Genomic DNA, 13,546 nt, shown 5'->3' on the forward strand with positions numbered 1-13,546 from the left:
CAAAAAATCATACAGAGAACAGAAAACCAAATTGCAACAATAGCTAATAAAAAGATTGATATATGGGGCCATTCCAGTAATAAAATGCCTTTTTAAAAGTCCGATCACTTGCCTTTACATTAAAAAAAATAAAATTAAAGATGAGGTATATAGTGTTTATGAACCTTTCTTCTACTACTTCCGGGTAGTGAAATCCAAAACGGATTGTGAGGAGCTCCAAAAAGATCTCTCCAGACTTAGGGAGTGGGCGACAAAGTGGCAAATGCTGTTCAATGTTACCAAGTGTAAGGTGATGCACATTGGGACGAAAAACCCCAACTTCAAGTATATGCTGATGGGATCTGAACTGTCGGTGACTGACCAGGAGAGGGATATTGGGGTCCTGGTGGACAGCTAGTTGAAAGTGTCGACTCATTGTGCAGCAGCTGTGAAAAAGGCCAATTCCATGCTAGGGATCATTAGGAAGGGGATTGAAAATAAAACAGCTAATATTATAATGCCCTTGTACAAAACTATGGTGTGACCACACTTGGAGTACTGCGTACAATTCTGGTCACCACATCTCAAAAAGGACATTGTAGAACTGGAAAAGGTACAGAAGAGGGCAACCAAGATGATCAGGGGCCTAGAGCACCTTTCTTATGAGGCAAGACTACAACACCTGGGGCTTTTTAGTTTAGGAAAAAGATGACTGTGGGGGATAGAGGTCTATAAAATCATGCATGGTGTGGAGAAATTGGAGAAAGAGAAATTCTTTTCCCTCTCACACAACACTAGAACCAGGTGTCACTCCATGAAATTGATTGCCAGGAGGTCTAGGACCAACAAATGGAAGTACTTTTTCACACAACACGTGATCCACTTGTGGAACCCTCTGCCACAGGATGTGGTGACAGCCAACAGCCTGGATGGCTTTAAGAGGGGTTTTGATGACTTCATGGAGGAGAGGTCTATCAATGGCTACCAGTCGGAGGGCTATAGGCCACCTCCAGCCTCAAAAGCAGGATGCCTTTGAGTACCAGTTGCTGGGGAGTAATGGCAGGAGAGAGGACACGCCCTCAACTCCTGCCTGTGGCTTCCCAGAGGCATCTGGTGGGCCACTGTGCGAAACAGGATGCTGGACTAGTGGGCCTTGGGCCTGATCCAGCAAGGCTGTTCTTATGTAGTTGGTTTTCTGTCTGGTATAAATCCTGTCTGCTAATGACTACCTCATGACCTATTATTGTCTTCAGTCTTGAAGCCAGAATTGTCAAATCTTAAAAACTTGGTTTAGTAAAGCTATTGGATTTTTACCCTCCTTTGGAACTGATAACACTTTTGCTTCTTCCCAAGATATGGGTAGCTTTGCCTTAATCATAACTTCTTGGCTGTAGTTGTTACAGTATCTAATAGCATGTTCATAAAAATTTTATAATCTCTGGAAAGTCCAGGCAACCTAGAAGGCTTAATTATTCTTTAGCTTACTAATTATTTTTTTGCTTCTGCCTAGGTAACTAAAGCCTCCAATTCATTCACAGTTTTGCTGGATTTTTACAACATTTTATCCAATTTCTAGCTTTTCAGATGGAAATAAGTAAGAGATTTATAAAAATGAATAAATCCTTTAGCTATTTCACAGGAAGTTGTCATAAAACCTATCTCAGTTTTTAACAATGGAATCAATTATTTTTTTATTTTGCTAATTTAATTTGTTATTACGCACTTCTGTCAAATCCTCTGTTTTTAAAACATTCAAAGGCCACTAGAAATCTTACAGCCATAAGGACTAGATAATTATATATCTAATGGAAAATTCCCCAGAGGCTGGATTCTGCACCCTGTATCACATATTGTTTCCTTTTCCTTCTTCTTTTTCTTGTCCTTGTGTGGGATTACAAAATATACATAATCCTCTCTGTAACCTCTGACCTTGCAGTTAAGCCCTGTGGTGATTGCTTGGACATTTGGAAAGGTGTGAGGTTCATAAAATTGGGCCCGGTTTCATGGTTGGAGGAAATACATGTGACAGGCACCCTTCCACATGTTACCAGGTGCAAAAGGTTTTTGTTTTGTTTTTTAAGCTTGTTTGAATCTGCCCTCATTGTCAGATGCCAAGGATGGCTGAGGTGAAATAACCAAATCCTAAATGACATTGACAGAAGCCACCTAATGGCGCAGTGGGGAAATGCTTGACTAGCAAGCAGAAGGTTGCCAGTTTGAATCTCCACTGGTACTATATCGGGCAGCAGCAATATAGGAAGATGCTGAAAGGCATCATCTCATATTGCACAGGAGGAGGCAATGGTAAACCGCTCCTTATTCTACCAAAGACAACCACGGGGCTCTGTGGTCGCCAGGACACCGACTGGACTGCTTACTTTACCATTAAATGGCATTGACATGTTCCCTGATGGTCCAAGTAGCTTGTTGCTAACACAGTAGTTCACAAAATATCTTGTTCGCCAAATGTTGAAGTTCTGAGAAATCTGTTAAAAGTCATTGCAGAAGGCACTACATTGTTTTGTATGTGGCAGCTTGGTAAGAAGTGTTGTGCTAAGAGCAAGCTTCTTTCTGAGCCATATTTGACCAAAAGCTGATTTTTTGTTTTTCTTGTGCTCTGTGGTACTGTGAGTGGGATTCATAGGATTAATGCAAATGCTTCATGTAATGATTAATGGTTAGAGTGTTGGGCTAGGACTGGGAAGACCCAAGTTGGAATCCCCATTCAACCATGAAACTCACTAGGTGATTCTGGGCCAGTCATGTATCTCTCAGCCTAACCTACCTCACAGGGTTGTTGTGAGGATAAAAATAAGCACGTACACCGCTCTGAGCTCCTTGGAGGAAGAGTGGGATATAAATGTAAAAATAAAAATAAAAATAAAATAAATAAATATTTCTTTCCAGTGCACTGATCCAGATGGCGCTGTTGTGAACCGTGCAAGAGCTTGGTGTGAGATGATACAAGCCCATTACTTCAGGTATAGGATTTGTCTTAATGTCCTGTGTAGGGTCAGCAAGAGCAGGGCTTGAACCTTCAAATCTCATTTGGAGTCTCTGTGGCCTATATCCAGTTGGGATCATTAGGCTATGGCTCTAGCAATTAGCCACTAGTCAAGGGCAGAGTCTTTAGTATGAGTATTGCAATTTGTGTGGCTGTGTCTATAGAATATTAATCATTTCAAGAGCAGTTTTCTGTTTGAAAACACTTAAAGTTTCCCCCACAGCAGTCCTCTGGGTGAGTTAGGCTGAGGGGATGTGACTTGGCTAAGGTAACCCAAGATCCAGGCAGGCAGGATGAAGGTCCATCAGTGTGTGGGCTGAGAGCTGGCCAGGCTCTCTCCCTCTTGCCATCACAGTGCAACATCTCAGCCTGGAGGAGGAGGAGGAGCAGAAGAGGCAGTGTGGACAGGCAAGTCAGCCAAACCCTTTACAGCCTCAGATGCAGTAGCTGCTGCTGCTACCAGGACTTCTGAGCCTGAGCCACCATTTTCGCCGCCGCCTTGTCCTCTAGCCCAGGGATTCTCAACATTGGGTCCCCAGATGTTATTGGACTTCAACTTCCATAATCCCCAACCAAAGGCCACTGGGGCTGGGCATTATGGGAGTTGAAGTCCGATAACATCTGGAGACCCAACGTTGAGAATCCCTGCGGTCTAGCCCATCTAGCAGAGTGGCCTCCCTTTGCACAGCGAGAGTTGTAAAGTTGAAACGAGGTGGCAACTAACTCAGAACATCTTAAGCCAAGGACTGCCTGTATTTCCTTCTGGCTAGCTGTTTGTTTCAGCAGTGCTCCAAGAGCAGAGGCCAGATCACCAATGGCAGCTGCTTCAGGCAAACCACTGTGGTGGCACAAGGTGCCAAGGTTTTGTCTGCTAGATTGCTCTGCTTGAAATCCCAAGTGCTTTACACTGAGTGAGAATCTGGGCCCAGGTCCCCCAAGCAGTGTTCCCTTTAATGGGGAATCTTAGATGATGTTGACTACAACTCCCAGCATCCCCAGCTGCAATGGCCTCAGTGCTCCTTTTGTGGATTTGGGCTTATCTTCTTTCCCTGCATGCCACTCTTTGCTCTCCGGCTGCTTTTGGCCTGCCATATTTTCCCTGGTTGCCATGTACAGACAAAACTGCTGTTCCTGTTCTCAGTTGGTAATGCCTCTCTGTTGTCCAAAGGTTCAACCCCCAGTTGGGATCAGACGTGATGCTGGATGAAGTGAGCGATACAGTCCTGGTGAACATGCTCTGGGAAACTCAGATCTACATTTATGAACACTGGGAAGAAATCCAGCAGCTGGTAGAGCAGCTCCTAATCCCATGATGCTTTGCAAGATTGTGGCGCCACTGATTTGGGATACCAGCAAGGAGTACTGGATTTCTGCTGGCCTGTGAATTGCCCCGTCTCTTTACATCAGGGAATTGACTGGAAGAATTTGGAGGATTCTTGGGAATTGAAATGTTTCCTGGCTCCAGCACATCAGTAACCTGACAGATAACTAAGGGATTTCCTAAATTTCACTTTGCTTGTGTGATAAGATGGCATTTAACTGATCAGTCAGGCCATCTTCCCTCTTTGCCTGGCTTGTAAGGCCAGGTGTATTGTCCGATACCAGTTTATCAACTGCATCTTCCTGCCCAAAATTACATGTGAACTTTAATTGTTCACGTGTAATTTTGGATACTTTTTAATTACTACCTTATCCATGTTTGCTGGTTGGATTCCAAGTTTCCGCTGTGTTGGAGCTAGAGTTGTTAACCCGTGTGATCTCTGAGGAGAGAAGGCTAGCCTACTGCAATATATTTGCAACCAAAAAATTATGATCCTCCTGTTATCAGCAGGGGTGGGACCCTGTGTTAACTAGTAGCCAGAGGCTCTTCCCCCATACCCTTTCCTATTGTTTCTGATTCCCCTCTCTGCCCTACCTTTGAGGAGGCCACTCATACAGTGCGCTGCTGAGGAGAGAAGAGAGATTAGTAGACAGATATTTTCTGTGGTACATTCTTGAAGTATTTGCCCATTGGCAAAGGTGTGGAAGGTTTCCTACCTCACCTTTTCAAAGCAGTTTTCTAATAGGAATGAACTATGTAAGTTTGGTTGCAGAGCAGAAATGAATCTGAGTTACTGAGGAGACCTACTATTGAGAGTAAATGGTCAAACACACATTTCAATGCCGTTCCTTCCTGGGTTATTGATTTATTTATTGGGTTGATCCCCATCGTGTTAACTGCCTTATTTCTCAAAGGCAAGAATTTTAAGTGCTGCTGTTAATGATATTGTTTCTGCATTTTGACTAATTTAATATATTGGAACTATTGAAAAATGTGCTGATGAATGTGAAATCCAACAGGTGGGGTTTTCTTTAGCTACTTTGTAAACCTCTCCTAATTTACTTTATATGAAAATAACTGACAAGTTGTAGTGATATTACAGACTGGAGTAGCTCCCCAAACTGACTCAGTATTAAATAAATGGAGGGTTATATGAAACCCGATTGCATTCGAGCTTACTAATTCTAAGTGTGACACACCTCTCTAAAAAGGTGCAAATGTTTTCCAGGGATGGTACAAGATGAAATGCTCTCTGAAAATGATCAAACAAGACAATTAAAGGGAGATATGATAGAAGTTTGTAAAATAATGAATGGTGTGGGTAGATTTCTCTCTCTCTCTTTTCCATAATACTAGTCCTCAGAATCATTCAGTGAAATTAATTGGCAGTAAATCTAGACAGACAAAATAAAGTATTTCCCCCCATAAAATGTGTAGTATAAGTAATTTGCTCCCATAGGGTGTGGTGATGGTCACTAATCAAATGACTTTAAAGAGGGGTTAGACACATTCATGGAGGATAAGTGTATTGGTTGGGCTGTTAGTCATAAAGATGACATGGAACCTCCATATTCAAAGGTACTATACCTCTGATTAGCAGTTACTGGTGGAACAAGAGTGGGGAGGCACGTTGTCTTTGTGGAATTCCTGGAGGCATCTAATTGCACTGTGGGAAACAAGAAGTGGGGCTAGGTGGGGCTTTGGTCTGATCAAGCAGGGCTTTTTTCACATTTTTTAAATATAAGAATTGCCACACTGGGTCAGACCAAAGTTCATCTGGTTCAGCCCCATGTCTCCACAACGGTTCGCTACTAGGACATAATGGAGGTCCCAGTTCATTCTCCATAGCTGGCAATCTCAGGAGCTTTCCCTCTTATTTCTAAACCAGCACAAAGTAAACGAGCTTCCTGTTCTTCCTACAGAAGATCTCTCTCTATGTAATGGCCAAACATCCCTGCAAAATACCACGCTGCAGTGACTCTCTCTATAAAGCCTTTGGAAAAAATCATGTAAGAATTTGGGAAAGAATGGGCTAAGATCATGGGGTATGTGGATACATATCTAAATGACTTGGAATGCAGTCCTGAAGCCAAATAGAAATCTGCCCTAGAATGTGCAGTAATGAATTCTAAGGTCAGCTGTTGGGAGTTGGAGTCCAGTTTCCCCACTGAGATTCTGACCGTGCTTTTGTTTACTTTTGAGCTTCAAAAATTGCTTTCAAAGCTTGACCCTTCAGATGAAATACCAGATCTAATATACATGGCCTTTTTGCAAAGCTGTTTATACTGAGAGAAAACTAGTGATTTCTTTTGTTTGTGAAGACTGAGAGCTGGTACAGAGAGGCCAAAATCCAACACAAACTTAGGTACACTAAAACCCACTGAAATCTATGGGCTTCATCATGTTCAGCTGCATGAGATTCCCCCTGCCTGTATGAGGTGAGCAATAATGATTCGTCTTGGGTATGCACTTGTAAGGATAAACATCATTTGTGAATCAGGCAATAATGGATGTTATGACAGCACTTTAACCAGATGTCGCTATCATGGGAATTGCTCACAGGCATACCTATGATCATCCAGTTCATGTGTTACTTTTCTCCATGTAAAATGTGGTGATTGACATTTTGCGTTACAATTGAGTTTCAGCTGTAGAGCCTGGTCATAAAGTGCGGGGAAATGTTACACGGGGACCTTTCATCACCTCTGAAGTTAGCTCATTACTTAGGATCCGTTTTGGTTCAGTTCCAGACACCATCTCAAAGAGGTTGGAGGATATGTGGACAATGGAGCATGAAAAGTGGCTGTTCAAATACATTTGGGACATATATATACGCGCTGTGTGTGACACTCGGCCGTAATTGTGATTGTCTCGACCAAGAGGGCAGCCAACTTAATGATCCTGCAGAGCTACGTAGGGAGCTGAATACAGAAACTAGCAATAAATAATTAAAAGTTAGTCACATGACCCTGGTGGCCGTCACAGGATTCCTCCCTACCTGGTATCTCGTTGCACCTAAGGATCAAGTTCTAACAGCCTGGCTGGTAAATTATTAAACTCCAGTAGCAGTTTCTCCCCTTGAGAGCAGCAGTGCATCTCTGTAAGTGTCCTACAGAACTAGGAAGAACACTCTTGTCTCCACTAGAGTTGTGGAACTGGATTCCGAGGTGTGTCTGAGGACTGCGTAGCTTCTCTTCAACATCTGGGCAAGGGACTCTTGGGTCCTCATAAAAGGCTTGGGGAGATGGAGCAATCCTACAGATCTACAATCTCCATCTACAAGGTGAGGCTTGATTACTTTTTGTGCATATTCTACAACATTGTCTCGTCCAAGGAACTCATGATTGGCTAACGGAAACATGTGGCTTAGAAGGACTTTCCTTAATGGAGGATGCCACAGCAGAAAAGAGGAGCTGATGATGGGAAAGGCAGATCAATGGGACCATATGCTTGGCAGTTAAAATGTATGAGCCGCATCTTGGATGGCGATATATGGCAGGTGGCTTGGATTTTATAGCCAGAATTGGCCCAGTTTTCACCTGTGTCAGCATAAGCCACTTGGCAACTGACTGAAGCTCTTGCCCTATGAATCCTAATTTGGTTGGAAAGCAATCTGGGGGCTGCCCCATACTTTATCTGGCTACCGTGTTTTCTGAGATTAGGCCAGGATTTCCCACAGTGAACATACACAGCATGAACAGCAGGCTGAGTTCCTAAACATAAACACACAGAACGGCTTTCATTAGGCCTCGGGTCCCCATCAGTGTACGTGTGTGTGTGTTTACAAATCTGTTTCCGCCATTCACACTTGACATGTGAATGAGAATGTGCTATGAGAGACACTCCTATACATGATTGCTGTGTAAGGTCTGATCCAGCTCTCCGGGCCCAAGTAGACGATCTGCCCACAGAATGGGGAGTTCCAGTCTGGATCAGACCAAAGCAGGGAGAGGAGGGCTTTAGCCCATGACTTTAACAAATTGGCGCCAGTTGGGGCTTTTCTCTTGGGGCAAATAGCAGTTGTGGGGCTTTACCTTGGAAAAATCAAGCATGCAGGCCCTGATCGTGCAATATGCATGTTATCTAGTTTCTCCCTCATTTTTAAGATGGGAAAGGCAGAGTTTCATGCCTATCTGCCAGCATTTGGCTTGAATCTTTTGCAAGCCTTGAGCCATTACAGAGACCCCCTTCCAGTGAAGACTATCTAGAGGAATTGGATCCAATTTGAGGTAACATTGGGTCTTTCCAATGCTACCTTAAAAAGATACGTGGGACAGAAAACTGGATGCTGGGCTTAATCAACATGTGAAAAGGAAAAGCTTGCTATCCGGCTGAGTTAAGTGGGGGTGTGGCCTGCCACTCACATGTTTGACATTTTAGTGGTCCTCCAAGGCATTGGATAATTCAGTTGAGACAGTCAATTACAGGCAATGTGCTGCTGTCTTCAGTTTAAAAGATGAAAGGGATATTGGCAATAGCCAGCTAAGCACCAATGGGGAAAATGTGTCTGCTAGCCCTCTCAAACTTGTGGGGAGGAGTAAGAAGGGCATCTTCAGTGCTTAACTGCATGAGGCAAACTGCCCCTCAATTAAATATCACTTGAATATCCTATTTCTAAAGTAATCTTTTAAATTCATCCACATGTTGACAGACACTTTGCTTGGCGAGAACCTAAATGAATACTCTCCATGGTGTCAATGGTGGTAAACATAACAATAAATTGACAATTTGCTGCTCTTTCATGGTAGCTCAAAATCTGTCACTTGATACAGGCTGCTTATGGGTGAGGCCAGCTTTGCTGGGGAAAGACTGTCTTTCCTCCTGATAATGGAGCATTCCATTGTTACTGTAATGGGCACATGGAATATAGTTGCATGAGTGTCGTCATGAGCACCTATTGGATATTTCCTATGATGCAGTAAACAACAAGGCAATTCAGTCTTATTACCACTCCTGTTGCTTCCCCCTGCCCATCTTATTGTTTTGTTATGGCTTTCTGAAACTCCCTGCCCTCTGATCTTAGGGCTTCCCCTAACTATACAATTGTTCTGTTTCAACGATTGTCTTTTATCCCTGTGTGTTTATGATTTTGGAGGCTGCTGTTTTTATTCTGCTTGTATTTTGTTTTAAACCTTGTAAGGCTGAATTCACATGTGAAGAATGGTGGCATAGAACATCTCTGAAATTATTTTACTTAAAAAAAACAAAACCCTTCAGTGTCTGTGCACTCGGCTGCAGTGCAACAGAATACTATAGAATCATCTATGCTATAGCACCTATAGAAGTGGAGGAGCAAGCTACACGGTCATGTGGACTCCTCCTGACGAGATTTGCATTGCTGGAGTTTACACACAAATGCACTTAGCCAGCTCCAGCAGTACCAACACAGATTATTTGCTGCCGAATAATCTTCAACCTAACAACTTGCATTGGGTTTTTTAAATGTCTTTAAGCTCAAGATCTTTTTTCCATTTAGCAGATATCCATTAAAAATAAAAACTCTTAATATAAAATCCCTAAAATAATATAAAATCTCTAAAATCCTTTTTGAGCTTTAAAAAAAAAAATCCTGATCATTTGACTATTTGAACACTATTGCCTGACCAACACAATCAGCCTTTAATAACTATGGCTGCTGTGCGTGGCAACTTTAGCAAGCAAATCTTGTCCCGCCACTTTAATTTTCACGAGATGCTTCCCATCCTTAATATGCTAGCTGAACCTTGGTCAGTGCTCAAGAGAATAAAGGAGGGAAGTTAGTGAACAGGACAGCGCACAGGACAGCTCTTAAACTTCTAATGTGGTCTGAAGGTTTGCACATACCTTCTTTCAGAGGTGACGACAAAAAATGCACTGAGGTGACCTGAGTACAACAGACAGTCTCAAGGCAACTGCAAAAGAAAAATAAAGAAAGAAGCAGGAGTCCAGGGGCATCTGTAAACCCAGGCAGGCAACTAAAATCTGTCCATAATCAATGTGTGTATGGGCAACAGGATCATGCCCTTGACCTACACATGTTGCTCATATCTTATGCACAGAACTTCCAAGCCATCTGCACATGGCATCTTGTCACAATGGACAGAACCTATGTGAGTAACTGTTTGTGCAAGAAGAGGCTCTGCGCATATGGAATAATCAACATGTGGAAATTGGGAAGCTGCTGTTATGAGGCCAGTTCATCCCGCCTGTTGCCCACCACTCATACCTTTGATTGTCCACAGAGTTTAGTCATTGGTGCAGACTCCCAGTTCTGTCAGAGGAATTCCACAAGAAGGTTATTGGGTCTGTCAGCAACAGCAGGCATGGTCATCCAGCAGCCCCCCAAGCCCTCAAAAGTCATTTTATCTGTCTCTTGATGGTTGGTCCAACAGTTTGTTTGTTTGTTGGAACATTTCATTTTTTGCTGACTGGGCAAAGAGGCACCTCAAGTGATGGTTCTCTTATATTTAGCAGGGTGAGAGCAACTGTCCCTATTCAGTCCAGCACAGCATCTCTAGAAGCTGTTGCTGGTGTCTCCATTGTGTTTCATAGAAACATAGGAAGCTGCCATATACTGAGTCAGACCACTGGTCCATCTCGCTCAGCAGGGTCTACCCAGACTGGCAGTGGCTTCTCCAAGGTTGCAGGCAGGAATCTCTCTCAGCCCTATCTTGGAGATGCCAGGGAGGGAACTTGGAACCTTCTGCTCGTTCCGTCCCTTAAGGCAGCGGTTCCATCCCTTAAGGCAGGGGTGGGGAACCTTGGCCCTCCAGCTGTTTTTGAACTACAACTCCCATCATCTCCAGCCACAATTATTGGGCTGGGGATGGTGGGAGTTGTAGATCAAAAACAGCTGGAGGGCCAAGGTTCCCCAACCCTGCCTTAAGGGGAATGTCTTACAGTGCTCACACATCAAGTCTCCCATTCATATGCAACTAGGGTGGACCCTGCTTAGCTAAGGGGACAAGTCATGCTTGCTACCACAAGACCAGCTCTCTTCTCCTCAAATTAGCTTTCCTGACCAGGAATTCTTTTTAGATAGTGAGCCTCTTGGGGACAAGGAACTACGTTCTCATTATTTTGTTATGAAAACTGAGAACTTTTTGTTGAAAAGTGATATATAAATCTTCTTAATAATAATATTTAATATCCTGCCTTTCCATTCTTGGAATGCTCAAGGCAGTTAATATATTAATAACAATGGGCAACATCCAGACTAGTTAGTCCCTGACTAAGCATAATTGAAATCAATCAGACAAATTAATTACGACTAACTAAGTTCCATTAATTTCAATGGGCCTTAGTGATGATTAACTTGGTCTGGGTTCTGCCACATATTTATTTATTTTATAAAAATCTAATTCATTAAGTACAATATAACAATCATAAAGAAGAGTCACAGCAGATTAAAATGACCAAAATGACTGCCCCCCCCCCCCCGCAAAAGCCTGCTAAAATCATCTACAAGTTTTAAACATCTGCTGAAAAAGGAAAGTTTTTATGTGGTGGCAAAAAGTCAACGCAGGGCCGGTTCAGGCCACAACTCTGGATCAGGATGGGGCTGAGCACGCTGAGAGTGTGTCCTCCCTGCTGTCACTGAGGACATCCTGATGTGCTGTCGGGGTGTCCCTTAATCATGCAAGGGGGATGTTAATCTGAAAAACCCCTCTCCAGGTTTCAATACACTGTACAAACTAGACCAAAGTGAGGCAAGATTCACCTCCCTGGGAAGAGAATGCCACATTTTGGGCACAACCACAGAGAAGATGCTCTCCCACATCCCCATCAAACACACATCAGGTGTAGGTGGACTGTGGAAGAGGACCTCTCTAGCAAATCTTAATGTGTGAGTAAGTGCAAGTTTTAAGCAAGGGGTGGCAAAAAAGTTGCTTGTAGTTTAAACGATGAGGAAAAGAAAAACCATTGCCAAAAGTTGTGAGTGAATGAGATATTCCACACTTTCAGTGTTACTTTTCTCTTTGAGGTTCTTTGTGTAATGCCTCAGCTGTGCCCATGTACATGTATTCCATAACCAGAAACCCTTATGCTACTGTCAGCAAAATACACTTTAAATGTTGTGTGACAAAATACACTTTCAGCCCCTGCAGTCTTTTCAGACTGCAGGCTTTACTGTGAGTTCGAAGTTGCCCCCCCAAACTGAGTTTTTTTAAAACACTGGATATAAATTGGGCTACATTCTAACGTGCAATGAAAAACCAGAATCGTGTGTGAAGTGTTCCCTGATAGCTTGCAAGAACTTTGCGGTAAATCAGGCTGATGTGAACGCGCGGGCCTCCATTCTGGAAGAGATGTTTGCTAAAAGCCCTATGTGGAAGATGCCCTGGACCACTAACTGGAGAAAACAGAGTGGTCTGCAAGAATACAGAAATTGGCCACTACTACCTTCCAGCATTTTAGTAATGCTAAATATGTCATACTAATATGTTGTGTGCTCTTCTTCTCTTCTCCAATTTGGTTTTTTATCTGGATGGTTGACAGAACATCTTGGAACAGTTTAACCCAGCTCTGGAGAATCTGGTGTACCTGGGTAACAAATATGTGCGAGCTTTTCATGGTGAGTGGCATTGCTTGTTGACTCTCTGTGTCAAGGGCAGAGAGGTGAATATTCCTGTCAGTCAATTAGAGCTCCCAGTCAATTAAAGCACTCCATCTGCAATGTCCCTAGAGCATACTCAGAAGCCCCACCTGTCTGTTGTCCACACTTAGCATTTGCTGACACAAATGTTGTGTGAAGAGATTTTCTGTGATCAGAAGGTTGAAATGCCCCAGGCTTCCAATAACAGAATCTCTTCACGCTTATAGCGTTTGTGTCTGCACACACAATAACTGTGTGCTGCATGGCAGTGTGGCTTTGTCAATACCAGGGCAGGGCTTGTGGGCATGCTCTTGGAACACTGGACTTGAGTCCAGTATCTCCTTCCCCACCCCCACCCACCCTTTTGCGGGGGGGGGGATGTCTGAAGGCAGGGGCGTAGCAAGGTTGGAGTGGGCCCAGAGACAAGATTTTAAAATGCCCCCCCTCACTGAAGCTCAGTAAAGAAATCTTAAATGAAGCTGAATAGTGGTAACAAAAAGCACAGTGTTTTTTTTATTTATAAAAATTTTACTGTGCTTTTTTTTTACTGTGCTTTTTTAAAAACTGTGCTTTTTTTTTTAACACCTATGTGCCACAACAGAACATCATCCTAATTATTTTTTAAAAGGTTTTGTCAATTGTGGATGATGCAAGTCATTTAATGGTA

General features: G+C 43.1%; 2 protein-coding genes across 7 annotated transcripts in view; both read left to right on the forward strand.

Annotated features, from left to right (window-relative positions):
* Positions 1-5,462, forward strand: part of PLA2G6 (phospholipase A2 group VI) — a 51,174-nt gene extending 45,712 nt beyond the window's left edge. For 5 of the 6 annotated variants that reach the window (XM_053254822.1, XM_053254821.1, XM_053254825.1 and 2 more), the window contains 2 exons: positions 2,887-2,960; positions 4,152-5,462. In XM_053254822.1, coding sequence (XP_053110797.1) covers positions 2,887-2,960; positions 4,152-4,296 — 219 coding nt within the window. In that variant the 3' untranslated portion in view covers positions 4,297-5,462. Of the gene's footprint in view, positions 1-1,489; positions 1,574-2,886; positions 2,961-4,151 lie in introns of those variants that run through there. The other variant, XM_053254824.1, reaches the window with a different exon arrangement.
* A 2,086-nt stretch (positions 5,463-7,548) lies between these two features.
* The window catches only part of BAIAP2L2 (BAR/IMD domain containing adaptor protein 2 like 2), a 49,840-nt gene continuing 43,842 nt past the window's right edge, over positions 7,549-13,546 (forward strand). Inside the window, exons 1-2 of the mRNA XM_053251422.1 lie at positions 7,549-7,587; positions 12,783-12,858. Of these exons, the coding sequence (XP_053107397.1) occupies positions 7,549-7,587; positions 12,783-12,858 (115 nt within the window). The remainder of the gene's footprint in view (positions 7,588-12,782; positions 12,859-13,546) is intronic.

This window comes from Hemicordylus capensis, chromosome 5 (assembly GCF_027244095.1).
Source record: "Hemicordylus capensis ecotype Gifberg chromosome 5, rHemCap1.1.pri, whole genome shotgun sequence".
In the NCBI taxonomy this organism is placed as follows: Eukaryota; Metazoa; Chordata; class Lepidosauria; order Squamata; family Cordylidae; genus Hemicordylus; species Hemicordylus capensis.